At 46.7% G+C, this 23,434-nt stretch overlaps 1 protein-coding gene across 1 annotated transcript; it reads left to right on the top strand.

The window, feature by feature from the left end:
• Positions 1-1,176: 1,176 nt before the first annotated feature.
• WNT9B (Wnt family member 9B) lies at positions 1,177-15,358 on the top strand. The gene is made up of 4 exons (XM_034070227.1): positions 1,177-1,187; positions 8,536-8,792; positions 14,064-14,329; positions 14,872-15,358. Exons 2-4 carry the CDS (start codon positions 8,612-8,614, stop codon positions 15,346-15,348), a joined length of 924 nt encoding a protein of 307 aa, XP_033926118.1. The 5' UTR covers positions 1,177-1,187; positions 8,536-8,611; the 3' UTR covers positions 15,349-15,358.
• Positions 15,359-23,434: the final 8,076 nt, after the last annotated feature.

Genomic DNA, 23,434 nt, shown 5'->3' with positions numbered 1-23,434 from the left:
GATGCAGCTGCAGGGATGGGAGCACTTACAGGTCCAGTTGGAGTTCCCTAGGTGTGACTGGGAAGTGCTGCATTTCACAGCCTTGCACACACCTCTACACTGTTTGCAAAGCAAACCTTATGAAGGAGGGTGTGAAAGGCAGCAGTGCATCACCAGCTCAGCAAAGCTGCCATTCTCATTTACTTCTTGGGCGGATTGGCTTCTTTGGCTACCTGCCTGTCTGGAGCCCTACCACGCACGTGTCTCCATAGTCCTGTGATTTTATGGGAGTGTTTTCAGAACACATGGATTCAACCTCCCTAACATTTGTCTCAATGGACACTGGGTGCTGGTCATTTGTTGCTGAGTTCCTCTGTGAAAGTGGTGTCATTGCACTTGAGAGGATCAGGCTGGGCATTAAACAGTGCCTATCCTGCAGGGTTGTGCATCTGTAGGACAAGTGCCCAGAAAGGTTGCATCTTTGGAGGTCTTGCAGGACAAAGACACAACCATCCTTAGCTAGGCTTGACAGCAACCTGCCTTGGGACAGGAGGATGGTCTAGAGACCTCCAAAGGGTCCTTCCCACCAACATTTCTATGAGATGTCTGCTTCTGCAATGCCTGTTTGGTTATATGTGTTTGGGAGAGCATGCTCCATGCATGGGATCTCCCTGGTATGTCCATGAACATTAGAGCAGTGAGCCCATGCAGAAGCAGAAATGGGTCAGGTGTGTGCTGGGTGCCCAGGCACCGCAGGTGCCTCTTTAGTTTTCCCTTGACCCACCAGTTTAGCTGCATAACCAGGTGTCAAAGGCAGCAGTAAACTTTGACTGCAGGGTATTCCCTACATATTATTCCATATGGCACCGTCGAGCATCCCGAAGCTGCTACGGGGACTGCCGATGCTTGTCCGCAGCTCCCCGCAAGGATGGAGGGACCTGGTGGGACGCGACCCAGCACGGAGACCCTGAGGGCTCTGGGGGCCAGCGGGTCCTCAGGGAGCCCCGGGGGTGCCCGGCGGCTGTGGGACGGGACGGGACGGGACGGGAGGAGGGGGCCGCCCCGCCTCCCGCTTAAAGAGCCGCGGCGCCGGGCGGCCGCGCAGTGAGCTGCGGAGCGGCACCAGCCGGCACCATGCCCTGCGCCTTCGGCCGCATCCTCATCATCATCATCCTCCTGCCGCCGCCGCCCGCCGCCGCCTACTTCGGGTCAGCACCGCCTCCGCGCAGGGACCGGGGGGGGAGCGCGGAGGGTCCGAGGGACAGCGCCGGGATGGGGAGGGGGAGCGCGGAGGGTCCGCGGATGCTGTGCTGGGGGAAGGCTCGGAGGCTCCGCGGGTCCCGGTGAGCGGTGTCCGGTGGGGAGCTGCGGAGTTGGAAAGCGGTGGGAGGAAGGGTGCTGGGTGTGAGCACTGCTGAGAAACGGGACAGGGAAAGACCAACGTGTGGGCAGCGGGACGCAGGGACGGGCTGGAAGATGCTGGGAGCAACCGGGATCAAAACTTGCTTGAACCGAGCTCCGTTTCTGCTCAGGATGTGAATTAGCCCCGGCTGGTTGCAGGCGGTGACACCCCACTCCAGGCTGCTTCCCTGGACAGAAGAAGGTGGAAGGAGGGAGGCCGGGCTCAGCAGAGGGGTCTGGGTGACATGTGGGTGCTGCGGGGCTCAAAGCCAGCCCAGGGCCAGAGGGTGCGCTGAGCGCAGGGAGGCAGAACTGATGCTTCAGCGCAGGATAAACTTGGGCACGACTGCCCCAGGGTGCGTGTCCTCCCCTCACATTTCAGGTTGTTTGGGTTTAAAGGCAAAGGTGGCGTTTTAAGAGGCTGGGTCAATGCAGAACTTCCCCTGGAGATGGGTTTTGGTTTGTTTTCTCGGTAAGCTGCTTCTCAGGGAGGTTTTTCAGACTCGCTTGTGCTAACCAGAGCTCTTAGTGCTCATCTCCCAGTGAGTGTAGAAGAGCCGCAAATACCAACACATTCAGGCACTGCTGTGAGTGATGGTAACACCCAAGACAGATCTGGAGGGTCTTGGTCCCTCTCTACTGATCCTCCCATCGGGTGCCAGATACTTCTTACATTTGCTGGCAAGTACCTGCAGGTTTGGCACTGCTTACATCGGGCTATGGTTGGTATTTCATTTCTGCAGCAAAGCTTCCTTAAAACAGATGGGTCTTAAGTTAATTAATTGTGTCGTTTAGCCTAACTCACATCTAAGCACCTGCTGCCAGGGGAGGACTCTGCTTTTCTTGGTCATTCATGGTGTGTATGTACACAAGCTCTTCAAAGGAGCTGGGTTGTGGTGAGCATTTGGCTTTCCAGCTACAGGGACATGTGCACAGGGTTATACTTAGTGGAAGTGAATGTCTTTGTGCCCTCCTTTCAGATAACTAACACAAAGTGGTCACTGACTATTGCTCAAGCTCTTAAAGCAACCTGACTGATTCTTCACCTTGTTACAAGGATCTGTTTGATAGGAGCTGCTTTCTGGGCATGAAATCTGGGTGTGCTGCCTCTTGATGGTGCCTAGCTCAGGATCTGAGGCTGCAGTTTCACTTCTGGAAGGTGTTTTCCTTGAGGGGTTTGTCACAAGGCTGCCCTGCATTCTCACCTCTCCATTGAAAAATCACAAGGAAACCAAAGCCTAAGAACTCATTGGGAGCTTGGTGGTGATGAATAATGTGATCCATGGGTGCTTATTTTGAGCCCATAGACATAGAGTAACTCTAGTATCCAGAAGTCCTGATGTGAATGTTTGATACAGCTTGGTTTGGAAGCATCTCACATCCAAATTCCTACTGAGTTAGAGGGGACTTCAGGCCCTGGTGCAGCAGTCCACCTCTAAGTATTGTCAAATAGGAGAGACTTATGCACAGGAGCCAGATCTTTGCTTTCCAAGCCCTTAACTGAGGAAACCTCCAAAGATGTAATAAAAGGTGCAGGAGGTTTTTGGGTGCCAATCTACAAAGAGAGGACCTGAGCCCTTTCTGTTGTGTACAGTGGCTTTGGTAAAGGTGACATACTGCTGTTTGAAAGCAGTGAAAATGCCAGGTTTGATTCCATCAGGACCAAGGTAAGGCAAGAAGTGCCCAGGGCTGTCCAGCAGAAATGGTCCAAGGGCCCAGCAGAGACAAAGATAACCTATATATATACAGAATTAAGCCTTGCCATACAGAATACAGAATTAAGAATTAATATACAGAATTGATACAAAATGAATACAGAATTAAGCCTTACACTGGAGAAGTACTGGCAGCTGTGGGCAGACCTTGGAAGAGCACATTCCCATCACCTGGGGTTGTTGGCTATCTGATGTCAGTGCACTGGCTATGCTTGAGCAGACCTTGAACTGCCCATGCTGGCTCCACAGAGGGGTACCTTGGAGCATACAGGAGAGGGGGAGAAAATAAGCTTTGCATGAAATGTGGTCCGGCTGTTGTTCAGGTGATGTTGGGCATGCCTGGCTCATCAGATGCAGGAACCCAGAGTGGCTGTCTCCCTGGTACATAGACAGTGTACACCCCTTGTCTTCCTCTGTGCTTGTTTTGTTTCCACCTTTACTTCAATCTCCCCCATGCTGCAGCCCCTCTAAGGTATCCCCTCCTCATCCCAGCTGTGCTCTTGCTTTCAGGATGTACAGCTCCTTGGGTGGGAATCTCTCTACACCTCACTAAAAGCTCTCAGCCTCCTGTCGCCTTCTTAAGGGCTGGGTTTCACAAAGTGGGAAGTAGTTTAGGCTGTGCTGGAGGGCAAAGAGCTCCTCAGAGGGTGTAAGAGGATCCCTTCCTAGAGTTAGGGCAGAATTCAGGAGACCCACCTCAGGTTTGATAGGCAGGAGACACAGACTTGTTTAAAGCCTTCTCCTGGAGAGACCTCCATGGCTGCAACATGTCTGATTCATGGGTCAGTTTGGCCTGTGCAATGTAGGCAGCCAGGTCTGCTGGAGCCTTTCTTTCTAACTCATCCTTGAATACCTGTGCTAGGTACAGAGGCTCCAGGCTCCCTGGAGCTTCCCATCATGTACTGCCTGGCTTCACAGATCCTCTTAATTCAGCCTACCTGTGTCCCCTGGAGCTAATTCTGCTCCCATCAAAGTCAGTGACACAACTGTTGCTCATTTCATGATGGAAGGGTCCTTCGAAGTGAAAACAACACATGACTTGCAGGTCTATTGAAGCTTAGGTTTTGTAGGTCTGAAAGGAGCTTAATGTGTCAAATGATATCTTGATGTAAATAATGGTACCTTCAAAAACGCTGTCCTCACCTGTATACCCCTGGTATACAAGATAGAAGGATACCCCTGTATCCTTCTATCCATCTCCTGTATCCCCTAGAAGGATACCCCTGTATCCTTCTGGAGATGTTGGGTAAGCTTTGGGTTTCGTCCAGTTAGCCAGTTACCTACATTCCTATGTTTGCTTTGGTAACTGTTATTGAAGCATTTCCTTGATGAACCTACTACCAACAGGGACTCTGCTGTCCAGTTCTGACCCTGGAAAGGTTTCTGAAGATGTTTCTGATAAAACAAATGCTTATATTACTTCCAAACTGAATAATCCTTCCTCAAAGTGCAGTGTATCAGGAGGGTTTGTTACAGCATCTTCTTTTGCCCTCTCAGACACACAGAATACTGGGGTATTTAAGGAGTGTATTAGCAGAAAGAGAGCAGAAATGGAGAAGGAAGGCAGCTTTCAGATGAGACTTGAAAAGATGGAGTCTGTAGTGATTGTCACAGCAGAGACAATGTGTGGCTATGGATGCATTGAATAGGTGAAGGCTTTTCACAGGTGCTTTTTGCTTATCTTCTATTCCCAGATTCTCTTTAGTCACTGCATCAGGGTATCAGACTTCCTATAAAACTGTCCCATTGAATGGTGAGTGTTTCATGTCAGTAGCGTGGCCAGCTCAGAGGCAGACTGAGTTAGATCTCCCATGCAGGACTGTGGTCCTGCCCTGGCTGTTCAGCAGCAGGGAATGCACTGCTCTGAAACCAGCAGCTACATAAAGATGCTTCAGTGACTGAGGCAAGAGGGGGAAGGATATAAACCAAGTATGTCTGGTCTGTGGGAGCATGGAGCAGGTAAGGATGAGGAACCCAGTGCAGTTAGAGTGAACTAGGCATAGGCACTGATTGCAATCGTTCCCAGCTAAATCCTCATGCCATACCTCTCGTCCCAAACCAGCCATCTCTTCCAATGGAAGAATTTTATATATGTGGAGTTTCAGGAGAATTGCCTTATTCAAAAAGGAGGCTATATCTGGACACATCATCTGTTGCTGTTCCCAGAAAGGGTTTGCAGCAAGCAGAAAAGCTCATTGCAGAGGATTCCAACTCATAACCTCACATAAACCTCACCTGGGATTTTAACTCAAGCTATTTGTGAGGAGCAGAAAGCTTGCCAGAAAACTTGGAGGGTTGCAGGTATAAAGAGGGTCTGAAATGACAGCTCTGATGGAGAAACACCTTTGAGATCAACAGTTTATCCCAAGATGCTTCTTTGGGGGATTTCTGCCACCTTCTCTGAAGACAAAGCATGGAAGATCATTCCCTACAGTCACAGCACTACAACACTGCAGCTGCCCATCCATTTGTCCAGGGATGAATACTGAGGATGAAATAATGTTGCTTCTGAAAGGATTAAAACTCTATTCCACTGAGTTGCCAGGGAGAAAGGAGAGCCGAGGACCTGTTGTGCACTGCAGTGGCCTTGATTTGATCTGTCATTGTCCCATATTCTCTTTCACCTCTCTTGAATGCTTGTTGCAGTTATCTGTGGGGTGTAGGTATTTCTGTGGAACATGAAAGGCCCATGAAATCAGATATGGAGGACTGTTGGGGCTCTCTTTGATTTTTCTCCTGACTTGGGAGAGGTAGAAAAGGCATATTTTTAGGGATTTTTAAGATCTTTCAGATCCAGAGGACACTGGGCATTGCACAGGAACAGGCTCTCATTAAAAGTTTCTTAAGCAGCTGGAATGTGGCTGGAAGGAGATTAAAGGAAATAGATGAATTTAGCAAAGTGCTTAGACAGAAAAGGAGGGAGAAATAAAAGTTGGAGATCCTTATTGTTCTTTCAGATTGCTAGCAGGTGTGCATTAATTCAAAGAGTTTATTTTCCTTTTTGCCATATGATCTGTAGATAATAAACCCTAAATCATCTAAAATCAATGTGCAGTTTGCCTAACTGCAAATATCTGCATATTTTCTGTTTAATCTTGTAAGAATGTTCTCATGCTGTGATCTTGATCTGATCCTATGGTAGTTTTACCATAACGAAACACAGTTACAGTCAGTTTACAAGAATTTGCTCTTATGGGTAATCTTAGCTGTGCCTGTTGGGACTTTGCGAGTGGCTTCTGCTCTGAGCTTTGCCACTGGACCTTACAATCATAGAACAGTTTGGGTTGGAAAGGAGCTTAAGATCATCCAGTTTCAACCCCCCTGCCATGGGCAGGGACACCTCACACTAAACCATGGCACCCAAGGCTTCATCCAACCTGGCCTTGAACACTGCCAGGGATGGAGCATTCACAGCTTCCTTGGGCAACCCATTCCAGTGCCTCAGCACCTTTACAGTAAGGAACTTCCTCCTTAGATCCAACCCAAACTTCACCTGTTTAAGCAACTTTCCCCTGTTTAAGCAACCTTGGGCAGCTCCTTTTATTTCTCGGCCTCCTGACCTAAACTGAAAGTTACATGAACCACTGGTTTTGAGAGCTGTGTCTGTGAGCTGATCTGATGGAACGAATCCCGATCTCTGTAGGAACTTGTCCCTAATTATGGACGTGTGAGTGCATCTGGAGGTTGTAGGCTACTGTGAGAGTGAATGCAGAAGTGTTGTGAGGTTAGGTCAGCTGAATTGTGCTATAATCCCCATGCCTGGGTAGAGTGGATTGAGTACAGAGAGATCTAGACATCTAACTCAGAAATAGATGTTTAAAGGGTAATGTATGTAGAGGACTAAAATTGTAGCTGCAGTGCTTGCACCGTGAAAGAGCCTGATAATGGTGCAGAGGTGAAGAACCTCACTTCCTCCACTGCTGTGGGGAACTGCTTGTTTGGCATTGTACCAGCTTACTACCTCGTGTCCATCTCCATCTGGCTTGGTTTGCTCAAGCACAGAAGGTGATGGGGAGTTGCTGCACCTCTGGAGGGGATGCCACAGCCAGGTGGTCTTTGTAGATGTGCTTCAGAGATTGCTCCTGCTTGCATCCCTCCCTATCCACCCTGCCTGCTCTGACTCCCACAGGCACTCTGAGGAGCAGCATAGCCCAGTTTGTCTGACTGGGAGAGAGCAATAAGAAGGAACTGGCTCATCCATTTGTCCATGTTGAAATGCTTGTGGACATGTGAAGAAAACAGCAGGGCTTGGAGGAGGGAAGGTGTAGTCTGAAAATGCTCATATTGGGGCTGAGATGTGTCCAAAAGTAGAGGGTTTAGGATGTTTCCATTTCTCTGTTTATTTTCTGGGTGGGGGTTGAGGCACTCTCCAATTCTTACCTGTTTGGTAATAAGGGGAGGCACTCCTGATCAGTGTTGTGCAAATACAGGACTGTTCCCAGGTTGTTTGCATCAGAGTAAATTAATTTCTCCGTGTTTTCAAGCAGCCCAAAGATATTAAGGGAGATAAATTTTGCAAGAAAAATATTCTCTTGCCATGAAGAGTGAAACCATTTGTCTCAAATTTGTGACATATTTCAACTGAATTACATATAAACACATGGAAGTGCATTGCTGTGGCATTTGGAAACACTTTTAGTTGAGCTTTCCTTTCTTTTTCTCAGTACAAAAATGTTTTCCAGCAAAAGATGTGTTTGCCCTAGAAAGGTGGTCACTGATAATGTCTCCTGGTTGGTCTTAGAATCATAGAATCATAGAATAGTTAGGGTTGGAAAGGAGCTTCAGATCATCCAGTTCCAACCCCCCTCCCATGAGCAGGGACATCTCACACTAAACCATGGCACCCAAGGCTCTGTCCAAACTGGCATTGAACACTGCCAGGGATGGAGCATTCACAGCCTCCCTGAGCAACCCATTCCAGTGCCTCAGCACCCTTACAGTAAAGAATATCTTCCTTATATCCAATCTAAACCTCCCCTGTTTAAGTTTTAACCCACTACCCTTTGTCCTATCACTACAGTCCCTAATGAAGTCATCTGTAGCTGTGTCTAGTAGCATGGTACCGATGCCCACCAAACCCTGGAAGGATGTGGTTAATGCTTTAAGGAGTTAGCACAGAGATGTAGCACTACTGAATAAACCAAATCTCTGTATGAGACAGTGAATGTGCTGAGAAGGCAACAAGACTGCAGGGTGTGAACATGCCCTCTTCGTGGAGCCAAGAAAACCTTCTACCTGAGGCTGCTGGTGACAATACAATCTTTGGCTTGGTGTGGGGTGGAGGTGGGATACTAGATCTAATCGATCTGTATTGATCAATCTTCCGAGCTGGTAAAGAACCCTAAACGTCAGCTTTCTGAGTATCCTTCCCTCTGATCACCTTTTCCCTTCTAGGATTGCCATATTCCATCACTCACTGCCTTTTTCTGCTTCCTTTCAGCTTGACTGGGAAAGAAGCTCTGACTCACTTCCCATCCCTGGGACCCTCCACAAACACTGCCCAGGGCAAGGTCCACATGAAGCAGTGTGACCTGCTAAAGCTGTCTCGCAAGCAGAAGAGGCTGTGCCGGAGGGAGCCTGGCTTGGCAGAGACCTTGCGGGATGCCATCCGGCTCGGAGTCATGGAGTGCCAGTACCAGTTCCGCAGCGAGCGCTGGAACTGCAGCCTGGAGGGACGGACCAGCCTGCTGAAGCGAGGTACAAGGTAGTCTTGTTTGCAGTATAAAATCCCACTTGGTGCTGTAGCCCCTGGAATATACATATTGCTCAGCCTGGAGAAGAGGAGGCTCCTGAAGGGGAGACCTGAGAGCAGCTCCAGTGCCTAAAGGGGCTGCAGGAAACCTGGAGAGGGGCTTGGGACAAGGGCCTGTAGGGACAGGCCAAGGGGAATGGCTTGAACCTGCCCAAGGGGAGACTGAGCTGAGCTCTTAGCCAGAAGCTGTTCCCTGTGGGGGTGCTGAGGCGCTGGCACAGGGTGCCCAGAGAAGCTGTGGCTGCCCCATCCCTGGCAGTGCTCAAGGCCAGGTTGGACACAGGGGCTTGGAGCAGCTGCTCCAGTGGAAGGGGTCCCTGCCCGTGGCAGGGGTTGGAGCTGGAGGAGCTTTGAGGTCCCTTCCAACCCAAACCAGGCTGGGATTCTGTGATCTCAAATTAAGCAAAGTGGGGCAGAAACCAGGGAGTGCAGAGCATCTGTTTTTCCTAAGAACGGCAGCTTTACAGTTTGGGCCCTTTGGTAACAAAATACATCTTATCCTTATCTTCCCTGCCCAGTTTATCACAGATTGAAAAGTAGAAGGAAATTCACAGCATTGGGTTGTGGATTTTGATCCAAGGCCAGAGCTTCCTCGACTTGCCATCTTCCTTTGTTATCAAATGCAGATGAAACTATGAAAAAATAAGGGTTCATGCTTTATGTCAAGGGTCATTTTAAGAGAAGACTCTTTCTAGCTCTTAGGATATCACTTTATGTAAATCTTTGCTGTTCTCAGATACAGAATTTAATCCTAATTTTCTGTTAGAAAAAGCTATTTGTCAGCATTGAGGCATTTCAGTGCACATTGACAAATATCTCCTAAGACTCTTTCACATTGATTTGGAGTTTCTGCAGAAGTTCAGTCAGATTAGGCAGAAAATCCACTGGCTTCTCTTTCACCAAATGCTTCAGAGGAAGAAAATGTCCTATAAATTCTCTATTTGAGGCAGGAGGGAGCATAATAAATCCTTCAAATTGTGAGAACTTGAGAAAAATGACATGAAGACAGACCCTGAAATAATTTCTTGATACAATCTCCCAGAGCATGCATATGCACTTTGCTAAACCTGTCTACATCCAACCAACACCTGGCTGCCTGTTACCATTTCTGCTCTTCGTCAATGCTTAGTTGCCTTTACTGTTACAGTCTTCAGTATTAATGGAGTTTCAGACCTTTGATAATGTTTAGTAGTTTAGTTTTTTCTGAATAAGCCAATATTAACTTTGATGAAATGAAAACGTAATTTTAATCAGCATCAGGATTGCAACTTTTTACCATTTCCATTTAAAATGAACACATTTCCTTAAATACTCCATTTATATTTTAGTAAACCAGCAGATACAACTTCATTGCAGGGCTCTATTGTGGCTTTTTTAGAGCACTGTGGAAGAAGCAGTTCGTGATCATGTTGAGTGTCTTTCTGACATCTGTACCTTCATCAACCTCAAAGAACTTGAAAATGGCAATTGAATAATCCTCATCTTCAAATAGCTGGAAAGCATTTCATTATCTCCTGGTGGCATGCCTTAACAGTTCCAGGGTCTCCTGACTGACAAAATAAAATATCACCTGTAATTTAAAACCTGTTTTGGCAGACGAGGAGAAGTGTTTGAAAACTTTTATTACACAATCTTCAGGATCAAATGATGATTTAATACAGAAAAGTATGCTGTGTGCATTTCCTATATGAGAGGGCAGTTGGCTGGAAGCAATTATTAGCTCTCGTTTTCCATTACCTTGCAAACAGGTTAGTTTCACAAAGAACATGAACGCTTTCAGCTAACACTTTTGATCTGTTCCTCATATATTCCTACTGCCGTCTTGCTGCTGCCTTGGAAATTGTTGGTCGGACAATAGACTATGATCCTTTCACACAAAGAGTGATGGAGAGTTTTACAAATGATTAAATCATGCAATATTGCCATGGTGTTGGAGAAACCATAAGGAAAACCACACACTTTTTAAGTGTCTTTGATGCTTTTATGAGTGCAAGAGGGGGAAAAAAGATTGTGCTCAGTGAGATGGTTCATTTTTGTAGCAGGTGAAAACTTAACTTGCAGTCACAACTGAAGCACTGGGATATCTGATTCGGATCACAAATGCTTTTTCTGCCTCTAGAGATGCCACCATCTTTTTTTCTCCATTTAAATATTTCTAGTAAGAAACAAACACAAAAAGCCAAATTTTCTGGGTTTTGAAATGCCAGATGTATTATTTTCACCGTCTGCACCATTTCTTGTTTTATACTGACACTCCTCTAGATACAATTGGAAACTCCGTTTGCATAACCTACAATCCTGCTGTGACCAAAGGATATTACTCTTCACTGATTCATGCAAAATTGCCCTGTGTTCCCTGTCCACTGCTTTAAAAATCCATGGCAATAGTTAGATTTACATGTATTCTGGAGAGATGTTTCAAGCCCTCTTGTTGCACAGTGGTGGCTGGTGTCTTTAATAACAGCAATGGTGAATTTTTGTTTCCAAGGTGTGTCAGAAAGGCAGTCGATTGCTGCTAGAGTCAGGTAAGAAGTATTTCATCTCAAACAACATGGATATTTGGGGGAATTAAATACCTGTGATAAAGACAGCTCAAACCCAGCCACTCAGAACAAAATCCTTCTGGAGAGATGAGCAATCCTTCCATCCATTAATCCATTTCTTTCCTTCACGTTGGTTAGATTCGTTGACCTTCAAGCCATGATTTCTTTGATGTGATGAAGAATCTAAGAGTGGTACAAAGCAGGGCCCCTGACACAGGGATGGAGTATTTCCATTCATGGAGATTTTGAGAAGTCAGCTGGACACAGCCCTCAGCATCTTTGGCATTGGAGTTAGCCCTTCTTTGAGCAGGAGGTGGTACTAAAGACCTTGAGGAGGCCTCTGGGTTCCCCTGTTTTGGTTGGTTGGATTTGGATTTTTGTTCCTATTTCTCTTTTTCTTCTTTTTTTTCTTCCCCAGAGTTGTCTCTTCCACTTGATCTGAAATTCTCACATGGTCTTTAGTGTAGCATTGTAAAATCTTTGCCCTTGAGCATCTTTCCTTTGGCAGAATCACCATACGACTAAGCTCCTTCTATTCTAGTTTTCCTTGTGGTCTAGTTCACACCACACCACAGAACAGTGTCTTGCCATTGCAGCAAACATCTTTCTGTATTTATAGGCAGCTGAGCTAAGAAATAATTCCGGAGAGCTCAGGGGAAGACTTGGACATGTGCAAGGTTCTATCAGAGGGAGCTGGTTTGGTTCAGCATCTTGAAATTCAGCTCTGATGGATGTTTGCGACTGAAGTGCCCAGGAAAAGCCATCTGCATTTGGATGCTCTCCCCTTGCACTGAGTGTTTAGGATTTCATTTAGTCACTATCAACACAGTCAATGGGGTCAGGAGAGTGACTCATCCCTAAAATAGGCCCTGGGAGCCTGGGAATCCACTCCAGGCTCCACTGGCTGTGGTGACAAGATCTCCATTGACATAGGGGGTGGATAGATACGCAGGACCCATAGAGAAACCTCTATTTAGGTCATCTCAAACCATGCTTGTTGAAGCTGATTGCTGCTCATTTGTGCTACATCCCACTAAAAATCCAGCTTCCATAGCCGCTCTGCTGCTCACTGTTACCCCACAAGGACCATTCAGTGTTTCCTTTACTTGTGTGATTTGTGAATTAAACAATTAAATGGTGACCAATCTCTTATGACAAAGTAGAAGGAATCATCTTAGACTTTTCAGACAAGCATTTGGCAGCCTAGTTGCCATAAAAGGAGGTTTGGTGGGAGGAGAAGAAGGAGACGATTTGGAAGTATGCTTGTTATCTTCAGTTACTGCTGTCTGCAGTGGCCTGACCACAAGCAGTGGTCTCTGATTTCAAGTGGGTTGAAACCTGACCAGCAATTACATGGAGTGCCACAGGATAAACCAAACCATCACTGCTCAGAAATAGCAGAAGCAGTGTGGTATTCCACAAAGTCAGATTTAGCAGGGTATGTGGAGCTGACTGGTACTGCTAGCTTTATATGGTATGGGAAAGAGTTTCCAAAATGCTCTCCTCTCTTTTGGTATGATTTAGTGATATTTTCCCATTGTTCCTCCAGTACCTCAGCAGATTTTAGAGAATCATCAACCAAAGAGCTTAGTTGCAAGTTACTTGTCCCAGTGATACAGCAACTAAAATGGTGAGGCAGGAAGCAGTTATTTTGATCTCCTTGACCACCACCTTTTCTTGACTCTCATCCACATCCATACTGTTGCTAGATCTTTCCCCCAAAACTGCAGTTCCAAAGAGCTCCTGTGAAGTTCCTAATTCAGCCTCTCCATTGTGTTCATGATTAGTCAATTTTTCATTCTTCTTACTGATAGCTATCGGAACTCTTTGTCCTGTTCTCTGCTCAGATTTATGGTGACCTCACTCAGATCTCAGCAGTCAGTGGTCTCATCTATTATTACAGCTGGATGGGAATTCTTTGAGGGAACGGAATGATGGAAAGATTTGATGTTGGACTGCATGAATTCTGGAAGTGCCTTCCAACCTCTGCTCAGAGGGCTAACTGCAAGACTAGATCAGATCTCTGTGGTTTCCAATGTGGAATTTTCCAATGTAGAATGTTCTTTTGCTTCAATGTGTTTTCTTCCATGCAACGTACATGCAGGAGAGTAGTCCTTCTTGCCCATGATATCCTTCAACATGGAACCTTTCCAGTCAAACTACAAGTACCTTTTCCATATTAAATGCTACTATGCTAGCACAGTCTTGACTACAAATATTTTAAATAACAGGTCAGATTTTTAACATATTCTTCAGTCTCTTCTAAATGTTTCCTGATTTTTAAGCCCCAACATGGTTTCAATGTCCATCTTCACACCTATCAGCTCTGTGGTGAGTATGAGGACAAATGGTGTTTCATGACTGCTGCCTTTTTGCAGTTGAATGTTCTCCCAAGACTGTGTGGCTGTTGCCACCCATCCCTTCATTCATGAGGGGTCTCCTGTCATCATATTGAATCAGCCACAGCCACCAGGTGAGGTTGGGGTGTCACTACATCGGTTGCTTCAAACATAATACTCAGTTTCTCTGCTAGGAATGATGTGCAGTTAGCAGAAGAGTTTTGTCCCTTTGTGTTCCTAAGTCTTGTGCTTGGTTTTAGCTCATGGACTAAGGAGGGCCGGTGGGGTGGATGAACACCTTATTTTGCCTTCTCCTAATCCTTCTCCTGTGCAGGTTTTAAGGAGACTGCCTTCCTCTATGCTGTATCCTCTGCTGCTCTCACCCACTCCTTGGCCAGAGCATGCAGCGCTGGGCGCATGGAGCGCTGCACCTGCGATGACTCCCCAGACCTGGAGAACCGCAAGGCCTGGCAATGGGGAGTCTGTGGGGACAACCTCAAATACAGCACCAAGTTCCTGAAGAAGTTCTTGGGGCAGAAGAGGATTGGCAAAGACCTGCGGGCCAAGGTGGACATCCACAACACCAACGTTGGCATCAAGGTGAGGAGCTGCGCTAGCAGGGATAGAATGAAGTCAGGACTCGGTGTAAGTCTTCTAAGCCAGCATCAGCCAATGGTGTTTGTGAGAGGGCTGTTCACAGCCCCTACTCATAAACCAGACCTGCCCACCTCTGTGTCATGGACCTTACAACACTGAGAGCTCCCTGGAAAGACTCCTGTACTCTGGGGTGAGGAGCTGCATGTTGAGAGGTAGAGGAGCATCCTGTATCCTCTAGAGGCATCAGGGGCTGAGTGACAGCAATGCACAGCATGGTAACAGCTTTAAAACTCGATGGCTGAGTTAATTCATGGACATAGGGAGTTTTGGGAACAGCTAAAGCTTCAGAGATGGTGAAGTTGAAACTCTTGAGATCAGTTTTGAGTTTAGTTTTTCCTCCATAAAATAGGAATAATAATAAATACTGAATAATACCAATAAAACTGAGGTCCTTCCAGTCTGTCTGCAGTCAGAGGTGTTGCCTCTACCCAGAACTAGGCTTATGGTCCTGGCAGATAGTGACTACCCTTTCTGTTCCTCATCAGGCAGTGAAAAATGGTCTCAAAACCACATGCAAGTGCCACGGGGTCTCTGGCTCATGTGCTGTCCGGACATGCTGGAAGCAGCTTTCTCCTTTCCATGAGATTGGACGACTGCTGAAACTGCGCTATGATGATGCCGTCAAGGTCTTCAGCACCACCAATGATGCTGTGGGGCACTCGGAGCTGGCAGGCCCACAGAGACACAGCCATTCACCCAAGCACCCTGCTTCACCCCGCTCTACTGACCTGGTGTATGTGGAAGATTCCCCCAGTTTCTGTCGTCCCAGCAAATACTCCCTGGGAACTGCTGGGAGGACCTGCTCTCGGGAAGGCAACTGTGACAGCATGTGCTGTGGACGAGGCTACAACACCCAGAGCCGGCTGGTTACCTTCTCTTGCCACTGTCAAGTGCAGTGGTGTTGCTATGTTGAATGCCAACAGTGCATGCAGGAAGAGGTTGTCTACAGCTGCAAGCAGTAAAGACAGTGCTAGAGGGTCAAGACAAGTTCTAGAGTACAAGGAAGCAGTAGGGAGGGGGAGATGTGAGTCTCTGCTGTGGGGTGAGGGCAAAGGCAAGCACCAAAAATGTCCAGTGCTCCTATTATGTCAATGCTGAGATCCTCCAGTCTGGGGAGGACTCCTGTAAGGGGGTGCAAACCAGAGGTTTTGTGAGCTAGCAGATCAGGAAGCAGGGTCAGAGAGTGGGGGTAACGTGGGGACAGCAGAAACACTGAAGCAGTCAAACTTGTACTCTGGTCTGCAGGAACATTCCCTTCTCCATCGCTACCTTGCACTTATGTAAATGCATTGGGGTGGTGAAACTGAAATTCTGAGGGCTTGAATTAAGGGACAAGGGAAGGAACTAACCAGAGGCTGGATCCTGATGTAGCAGAGCCAGCTGTGTTCCTGCACCAAGGCAATATGACTCTGGCAGCAGAGATTTGCAGTGCAGTTCTCTGGCTGCTGGTTGAACCCTTTCTTCTTCGAACTCAAAGACACTGTTGAGTAACCTCATCTCAATGCAAGAATTATGCCTCAGAAATACCAGTTTACAAACAAATGGAGCTCATGTCCATCATCTCCCAGGTCAAAGTTTGGATGTGAGACTCCAAGTGCATGTTAACTATGTTTTAATCTTGCTGTACCCAGGAGACCTGGAATTGCCTCTGTTACAGTGTACATACTTCAGGAACTCGGACGAGGTCTGGGAAGTGACCCCTCTGCAGGGAGTTATTTATGGTGATGGATCCAGGGTGATGGTGCCAATTACACATCTTTCCCCTTCTCTCCCTTGGCTTGTCCCAGCCAAACCTTTTTGTCTCATCACCTTTTTGTCTTGTGTGTACCACTCTGCCCTGGTGCCTAAGTGCATCCCATCCCACAGTTCTACCCTATGCTAATGACAGGGAACATTTCTAGAAAGGGAATGAGGAACCACAGGAACTGGGACATCTTATAAATTGTGAATCACGAGTGACAATCTCTGCACAGGGGAGTTAGATATATTCAGATAATGCAGGCACCTGGCAGGAGAGAAGGTGACATGGGGGTAAAGAGCACAGTCCATTACACGGTTGTGATGCCCTGACTTTGAGTTGTATTTACCTAGTTCACTTTAAACTGAACACAACATAAGCAACCTGTTTTGTGTCTTTTGGCTGTGTTTTGGGAATGGCATTCCCTGCCCGGCCACCAGGTACACACAGATATGTGTAGCACATACTGCGTGTTAAACTCTGTTACAGTGCTTGGCAATGTATTTGCCTGCTCCAGAGCTTGTCCTGGTTGATCCTATAGCAGCAGTCAGAGTGTTTTTATTGTGAACAGCTCTGGAGTGTCTCTGAGATAAGAAAGCTGCTGTATTTACTCAGTGCTGGTAACAGCTATAAAGCAGAGAGCAGGATGCCTATGTGGAGATGGGCTGGTGCTGGAAAGAATACTTAGATCCTTAAACTCAGACCACAATTCATTGGCAATGGAATGGATGAAGATGCAGGTGTGGGTTGCTTAGATGGACTCATCCATAGGCTGAATTGGACAAGTTTTTGAGGTGATCAAGTTCTCCTAACGAGAGGTCAGATCTCACCTGTGTTCTCCAGCTCTTGAGTGTGGATCTCCATTCATTTACTGTGCTTTGGACAATCACATTGCAGTGAGAAGTGTGAACTTACACTCTCTTTGTCTTCACCTTGTTGCTCTTTTGGGGTTTTTTACAACTATGTTTGATTTCTGCTTCATAAAAGGATGGAGGAGAATTGTCTCAGAGCAGATCTAGCCATTAACTGGCTCTTTAGAGGCCACCATGCCCTTCCCTTTGGCTACCTACAGGTCTTTTAATGGGCTTATTCCTTTTTATCCCGTTTCTGGCTCAAGTTAACTTGAACTGAATTAAAGTGCTTATGACAGGCATAGTACTGCAAATAGGGCTAATTGGCCTGATTTTTGTTCTACCTCCTAAATACCTAAGAACTTAATATTGAACAGACCATTATTTACATGTTGGCTTTAATCCTTTTAGAGTTGAAATCTTCCCATGAGTCTCAATATTGAGCCCTCAATGAAAAAGCATGCACGTAAGTTAAAATTGGCACCACTGGGGAAGTGACAAAGGAACTAGCTCTGCTCTACACTTTTGATCCCAAGCCATATGGCTTGTCCAGTATCAGAGAGGATGGAAACACCACATCACGGGAGGGATATTTGGGGATCCCCTGCCATCATATAGGGCATTCTCATTTAATAAGGGACTGGGACTCAGTGGATGGAAGGGAGAAGCACTGTTGGATCCCATTCTTTGAGAAGCAAGTGGAGGAGATACCTCTCTGTCCTCTTGCTTTTCTCAAAGCTGCACTTGTCAGTTGTCCACTGGCCATAACTCCTGGGTGTGCACAATCCATTCTCCACACCCAGATGTTATAATCCGAGGGTAACTAGAATGAATGCTCCTAGATGGTGGAAACTTCTCTTGATGGTCTCACATTTCAAAGTGAAGCTTTTTGGCTTGCTCAGACTTACACTTCTGTACTATTCCTGTAATAAACAGAGGAGAAAAGCACACAGGAACAGGTGTGTTAGGGAAGTCTTTTAGTCTTCTCCAATGACCTGGTCCTGCAGTGAGCATGGAAGGAAATACATGTTGCTAACAGCTTTCGTTTTCCTGTGAAGAGCATTTCAAATCTGTAGGCTAGTTCTCCTATCCACATGGCAAAAAGTGTTATTTTAATAACACCTTTTATCTGGCTCCAAATGCTGCTTAGAGCAGTAGGTAAATGCATGTCAGAGGCATGTGAGGTGTTTTGCACAACAGACTCAAAAACAAGACCAGAAGGATGGTGAGATGACCAGACATCTTTATATGGGCAGCTCAGTGAGGCCCCTTTAGTGTGGATAATTTGGACTAAACTGGTCCTTTGGCACTCTTTCAGGCAAATAAGGCACATTTAAAGCAGGATTAGATACTGCTTTGCAGCACTTGAAAACAATCTTGGGTTATTTTGTGTGTGTGGTCCATGTCATACGGACTTTGAGGCAGCATCCCCAAGTCCCTTACCACTGGTGTCTGTGAAATGTGAAGGGATCACCTCTAGTTTACGTTTCCTTGAGGAATCAAGACCAAGCATCCTCTTGAGCAAAGCTCTTCTGCCACCTCCTGGAAATATGGGATGTGAGGACCTGGACCTCCGTTTGGTCTGTCTGTGAGCTGTGTACTTACATATCCAGTAGATGTGCTGCCTCTTGGTGCAAAGAAGCTACTGGAATGAGAGGCTGGAGATATAAAGGGATCCTACTTAAGCCTTTACATGGGAATCTTTCCAGCAGCAAAGGTGAAAGCTTCTGCCCTGGCGATAAAAGAATCCTTCCCCAAGTGCAAATGTATCTCAACGTGCCCAACAGTGATAAAAATCTGAGCTGTGTGTGCTTTCCTGTATAGTTTTTTGATTCAGGATGAAACCATTCCTATGATGTCCCTAAGATCCAAGTAACCTGAGAATGGCGGTAGTTCTAATAGTCCTAAACTGGCTGGGACCCTCATTACCCACACCAAGGCTACTCTGCAGACACAGGTTAGGCCCTGGGTGTACTTCCTAGGCTACTTCTTATTGCCTCTCTTGGTGTGTTGTGGTGCTGGGCTTGGTAGCAGTGGATCCAGGATGCTTATTGCAAGAGGGAAATTGCAATCCATCAGAAAAGCTTTACAGAAGTGTATAAAGTTGTGGTGTGGAGGGTCCCTCCATCCCCAAATAAAGAGCTGAACCTGCTTGGGAAGGGATCACATAGCTGGAGGCTGCTGGGTGAAATGGTAACTCCTTGTGGTGTAACCAGGGATTCATGCAGCACTTATTTGCTGTGATGGGAGGGCAGTGCAATGCTGGGGTCGGGAGTGTTTTATTAGATCAACAGATATGGCCATGGAAGCCAAGAAACACTAATGAGCAGAGTAACAAACCCCACTTCTACACCTTGTGTAAGAGTGGAAAGACGGTCTGTGACAACAGAACACGTCACTTGAAATCCAAATAAGGCTGGGCTTTAAGGGAAACAAAACAATTGTCTACCTCAAGATGTACAACTTTTGTGACGAGAAGTATGGATGTTATTTATATATTTTTATATATCCTCTAGAGAGAAAATGGTGCTATGGGGTTTAAGTTGCATTACAGTCCTGCTTGTATGTTGTCCTCATTTTTATATAATCCTCTTGATTATGAGATGTGTATCTGTGTAGCTGGCTGTGTTGTCCAGTACTGCACTGTCTGCACTGCTGGTGTTCTTGTCGGTCAATAAATACATAAAAGTTGTCTTCTAAGAATGTAATTTCTGCCTTTCAAGGAACATCCCCTAGAAATAGCTTTGAATAATTCCCCTTCTCCATTGCCACATTGACATTATTGCTCTAGTTCTCCCTTACCTGCACCCTCTCCAGAAGACAACAAGAAATGTCTGTTTCTGCCCATGCAACAGTAAGGGTTGAGCTCAGGTATGTCTGTGTTAAGGAGATGTGACACTAAGATGTTGATGATATTGTCAGTATCTGTTGGGAAAACATTTTGGATGCAGAAATAAGTCCTGTTTTAGCAGCCTTGCAGAAGCAAGATATTGTACCTACAGGGATGCTTTTAACAGAATGGCACTTAGATTTTGTCACCTTTGCTCTATCTGCTGCAGCAGACAGCTGGGAATAGATATTTAGATGTCAGATCATGTGTTGAACTATAAGACATTTGCTTTATTGCCAGGTGCAGTATCATCTGTAGAGGCATGTGTGTTCTCACATTTCAACTGCTTTGCACCCTGCTTATGTAGAGAAATTGTGGATGTCTGTGCAAAACTCTGCTCAACAGCTTTGTTGCATCCTCCTCTCCCCCCACACTCCTCAAAACACATCCCCAGATCCCGGCTATACACACTGCTCCAGGAATTCTGCAGGTCTCCTCTCTGACACTTATCAGTGTCCTGTTATCAGTTATCAGGCTGATGACACAACTCTGTGTATGGACAGGATGAAGAAGCTGACCAAGATAAGACTTTGTGCTGCTGAAACATCCCCAGAAGGAGGTCTTGGACTCAGCTCCTACTTATTAAATCAGTGACCTTCTGAGTCACCTGCTGGCCCTTGGAAGGGCTGTGCTGTGAATCTAAGCTTGCCTGATCCTGTTGTAGATACAAATTCATGCTTTACAGCTGGATTCTAGTTTCTACACCACCTTCTTGACTGCTGCCTGACCTGATGTGCTGGCTTTCCTTCAATGTCCCTTACCCTACTTTGCTTTTGATTCACTTTCTTTTCCCTCTCCCATCCCTGATTCAACCCAGATTCGTTCTCCTTCCCTCCTTGCTGCTCTTGTCAAACCCTTCCTGGCTCTTCCATTTCTCCATCCCCTCTTGTTTTCAGGATGAAAGTTATTCATGGCATTGCACTGCCCCAGGCAAGCTCCAGTGCAAAAATACCTTGGGAGCATGGGGGCATGGCTGGGGTGAGCAGGGTAAGCAGGGCCAAATCCAGCCGTATCTGTAAAGAGGCTGCTCAACCATGCTGGTAAAGTACATTGTATGTGGAAAAGGAGCACAGTTGTTGGTCCTCCAGCTCCCTGTATGGCTACAGCTGTGGTTTATACCCATCTGTAGGGCATAGTCCCAGCTCTTGGGACTAGTGTTTGTCCTGAGAAGAGCTGTGAGTGGGAGTTCTCATACAATCACTCCAATTCCCATCAGAAAGTCACCTGCTCTGTAAGAACTAGGAGATGCCAACAGGTCCTTGTCCCCTTGGGTGTATCCCAGTTACAGCCCCAAATCAGGGGTTGTTTTTATTTTCCTCTCTTTTAATTCTGGGGCAATTTCTTCTGGTGTTCAATCATTTCACCCCTTTCTGACTTATGCAGGTTTAGTCATGGAGGAAAGGAGAAAAGAGCAGCAACAAGCTCTTCCTTGTGAGGGTGCTGAGGCGCTGGCACAGGGTGCCCAGAGAAGCTGTGGCTGCCCCATCCCTGGCAGTGCTCAAGGCCAGGTTGGACACAGGGGCTTGGAGCAGCTGCTCCAGTGGAAGGGGTCCCTGCCCGTGGCAGGGGCTGGAGCTGGAGGAGCTTTAAGCTCTCTTCATCCCAAACCACTCTGGGATTCCAAGAACAGGACTAAAACCTGCAGCATCACCCAGCTTGAGCACAAGTGACCCACAGGGAGAGCAGAAGCCAGGAGACAAGTGTAGATGAGGTGGGAAATCCTTTCCCAACCATGTTTGCCAGCAGATGCTTGCCTGTTTGCCTGACAAGCCCAGCTTATGTAAGCCAGAGATCTTGCACTGATCCACGTTGTGATTGTTGTGTTGCTGACTTGGGAGAAGGGAAGAATGATCTCTTCCCTGCTATCCAACCGCCCCCTGAGGTCACCTGAAGCCACCTACTTACATCAAAAACCTAAGATCTCCTTAAATGTGTTTTCCCCTCTCTGCTGAGCTGCTCTCTGGTTTACCCTGTGTGCCCAGAGGCTCTGAGAGCCACAGCCATGCAGGTGCTGTGCAGGATGGAGGGCTCTTCTCCTATCCTGGCTTTGGGAAGGATGGGGGGGTTCTGAAGGGGGAGGCTGACACACATCAGGAACCAGAGCTGCCAGCATTCCGTCTCATGTTTCCCCCAGCTTGGGCTGCAGAAAGAGCTGGGTCAGGTCTGAACAGGAGCCTTAGTCTGGGGCTCATAGCCCAAGGTCAAATGAGATCTCTGCAAGACAGCACCGTGTCGTATTAGGCTTCCTCAGCCCCCAGCATCCAGGAAAGGTTCTAAGGGGAACAGAGCAGCATGGCCACCTTCTGATGCATGGCTCCAGCATCATCTCCCTAGCTCTGTTGTTGATGTATCTGTGACTGTGGGCAGCTCCCCCATGCCCTCAACTAGGCTATTTGGGCAGCACATTATAAAGATGCCCAGGTTGGTACTAGGCCTCCAGGCTTCCAGAGTGACTGAAGAGATTTCTGTTGGGAAATGTCCTGGTTTTGGCTGGGATAAGGTTAATTTTCTTCCTAGTGGCTGGTGCAATGTGGGGACTGATGTGTTTTCCTCTAGGCCAGAGGCTCTGCAACCCATCCCCAGTGCCCAGAACTACCTGGGAGCCCCCTTCCAACACGATGCCATCTCTTAGATCTCTGAACAATCTGCTCTGCACAGCCTCTTCTTCACTGATTATTAATGCTGCTGTCAGTTTGGATTACAGCCCTCTACTTGCTTTGTCTCAGCTTAAAATACTTGCGGTTTCGTATTCTGTCAGAAGAGATATATAAGAGAAGAGCTTTGCTCAAAGTGCAGATGATGATGGAAAAGGAATGTGCTGCTACATATTCCTGCAGAAGTTTTTCAAGGATTCCTTAGGACTTACTGAATTCATGTTTGGAAGAGATGATCAGATACAGGAGGAGCTATCCAGCTATCTTCTAAGCTCCCTTATCTCTTGATTTTCTTTCTGCTTTCTTCTTCCACAGTTAGGTTTACAATCATTTCTTTCATTGTCCCCAAATGCTCCTTTTATTCATCAGTCAGAGAAAAGTTCCCTTATTTCATGTGTTGGCCATAAAATCTGTTTCTTTTGCTATTGTCCATTGCCTTTTCTGGTCTGAGTTTCAACACTGTTGTCAGCAACAACACCTTTTGTCGGCTATGAGGATGCTTGACCTTAGATCTTGGGTTGCTCCAGCTTTGGACAAGCTCCTCTATGGTAGGGGCCAGATCTCCTGATCCTTTTCCCTCCCTGTGTGCATTTCCATTCTAGCAGTGTCTTTCATCAAAACTGAGCATAGATGTTAGAGGTGGGTAAGCAGTGACATGCAGTTGTCTCCACATTTGCACCTGGAACTTCTGGGGGTTTGTGTTAGTGCCTGGGAAGACATCAGGGCTTGTAGACAGGTTGTAGATAGGAAAGTTGTCTTGTTAGTGAAGAGCTGTTTTTTTGTGGCACAGGCTGGGTATCACAGGAAGAAAAAGACCTGGGCAAGCACCAAAGGAGCTATGAACAGGGTACACTTGTTCATCCCTTCCCCATTCATTATTACACCAGGTATCTTAGGGTGTTGAGGCACTGGAAT

The sequence above is a fragment of the Melopsittacus undulatus genome, chromosome 17 (assembly GCF_012275295.1).
Source record: "Melopsittacus undulatus isolate bMelUnd1 chromosome 17, bMelUnd1.mat.Z, whole genome shotgun sequence".
Lineage (NCBI taxonomy): Eukaryota > Metazoa > Chordata > Aves > Psittaciformes > Psittaculidae > Melopsittacus > Melopsittacus undulatus.
This window is presented reverse-complemented; position numbering and strand designations above follow the sequence as displayed.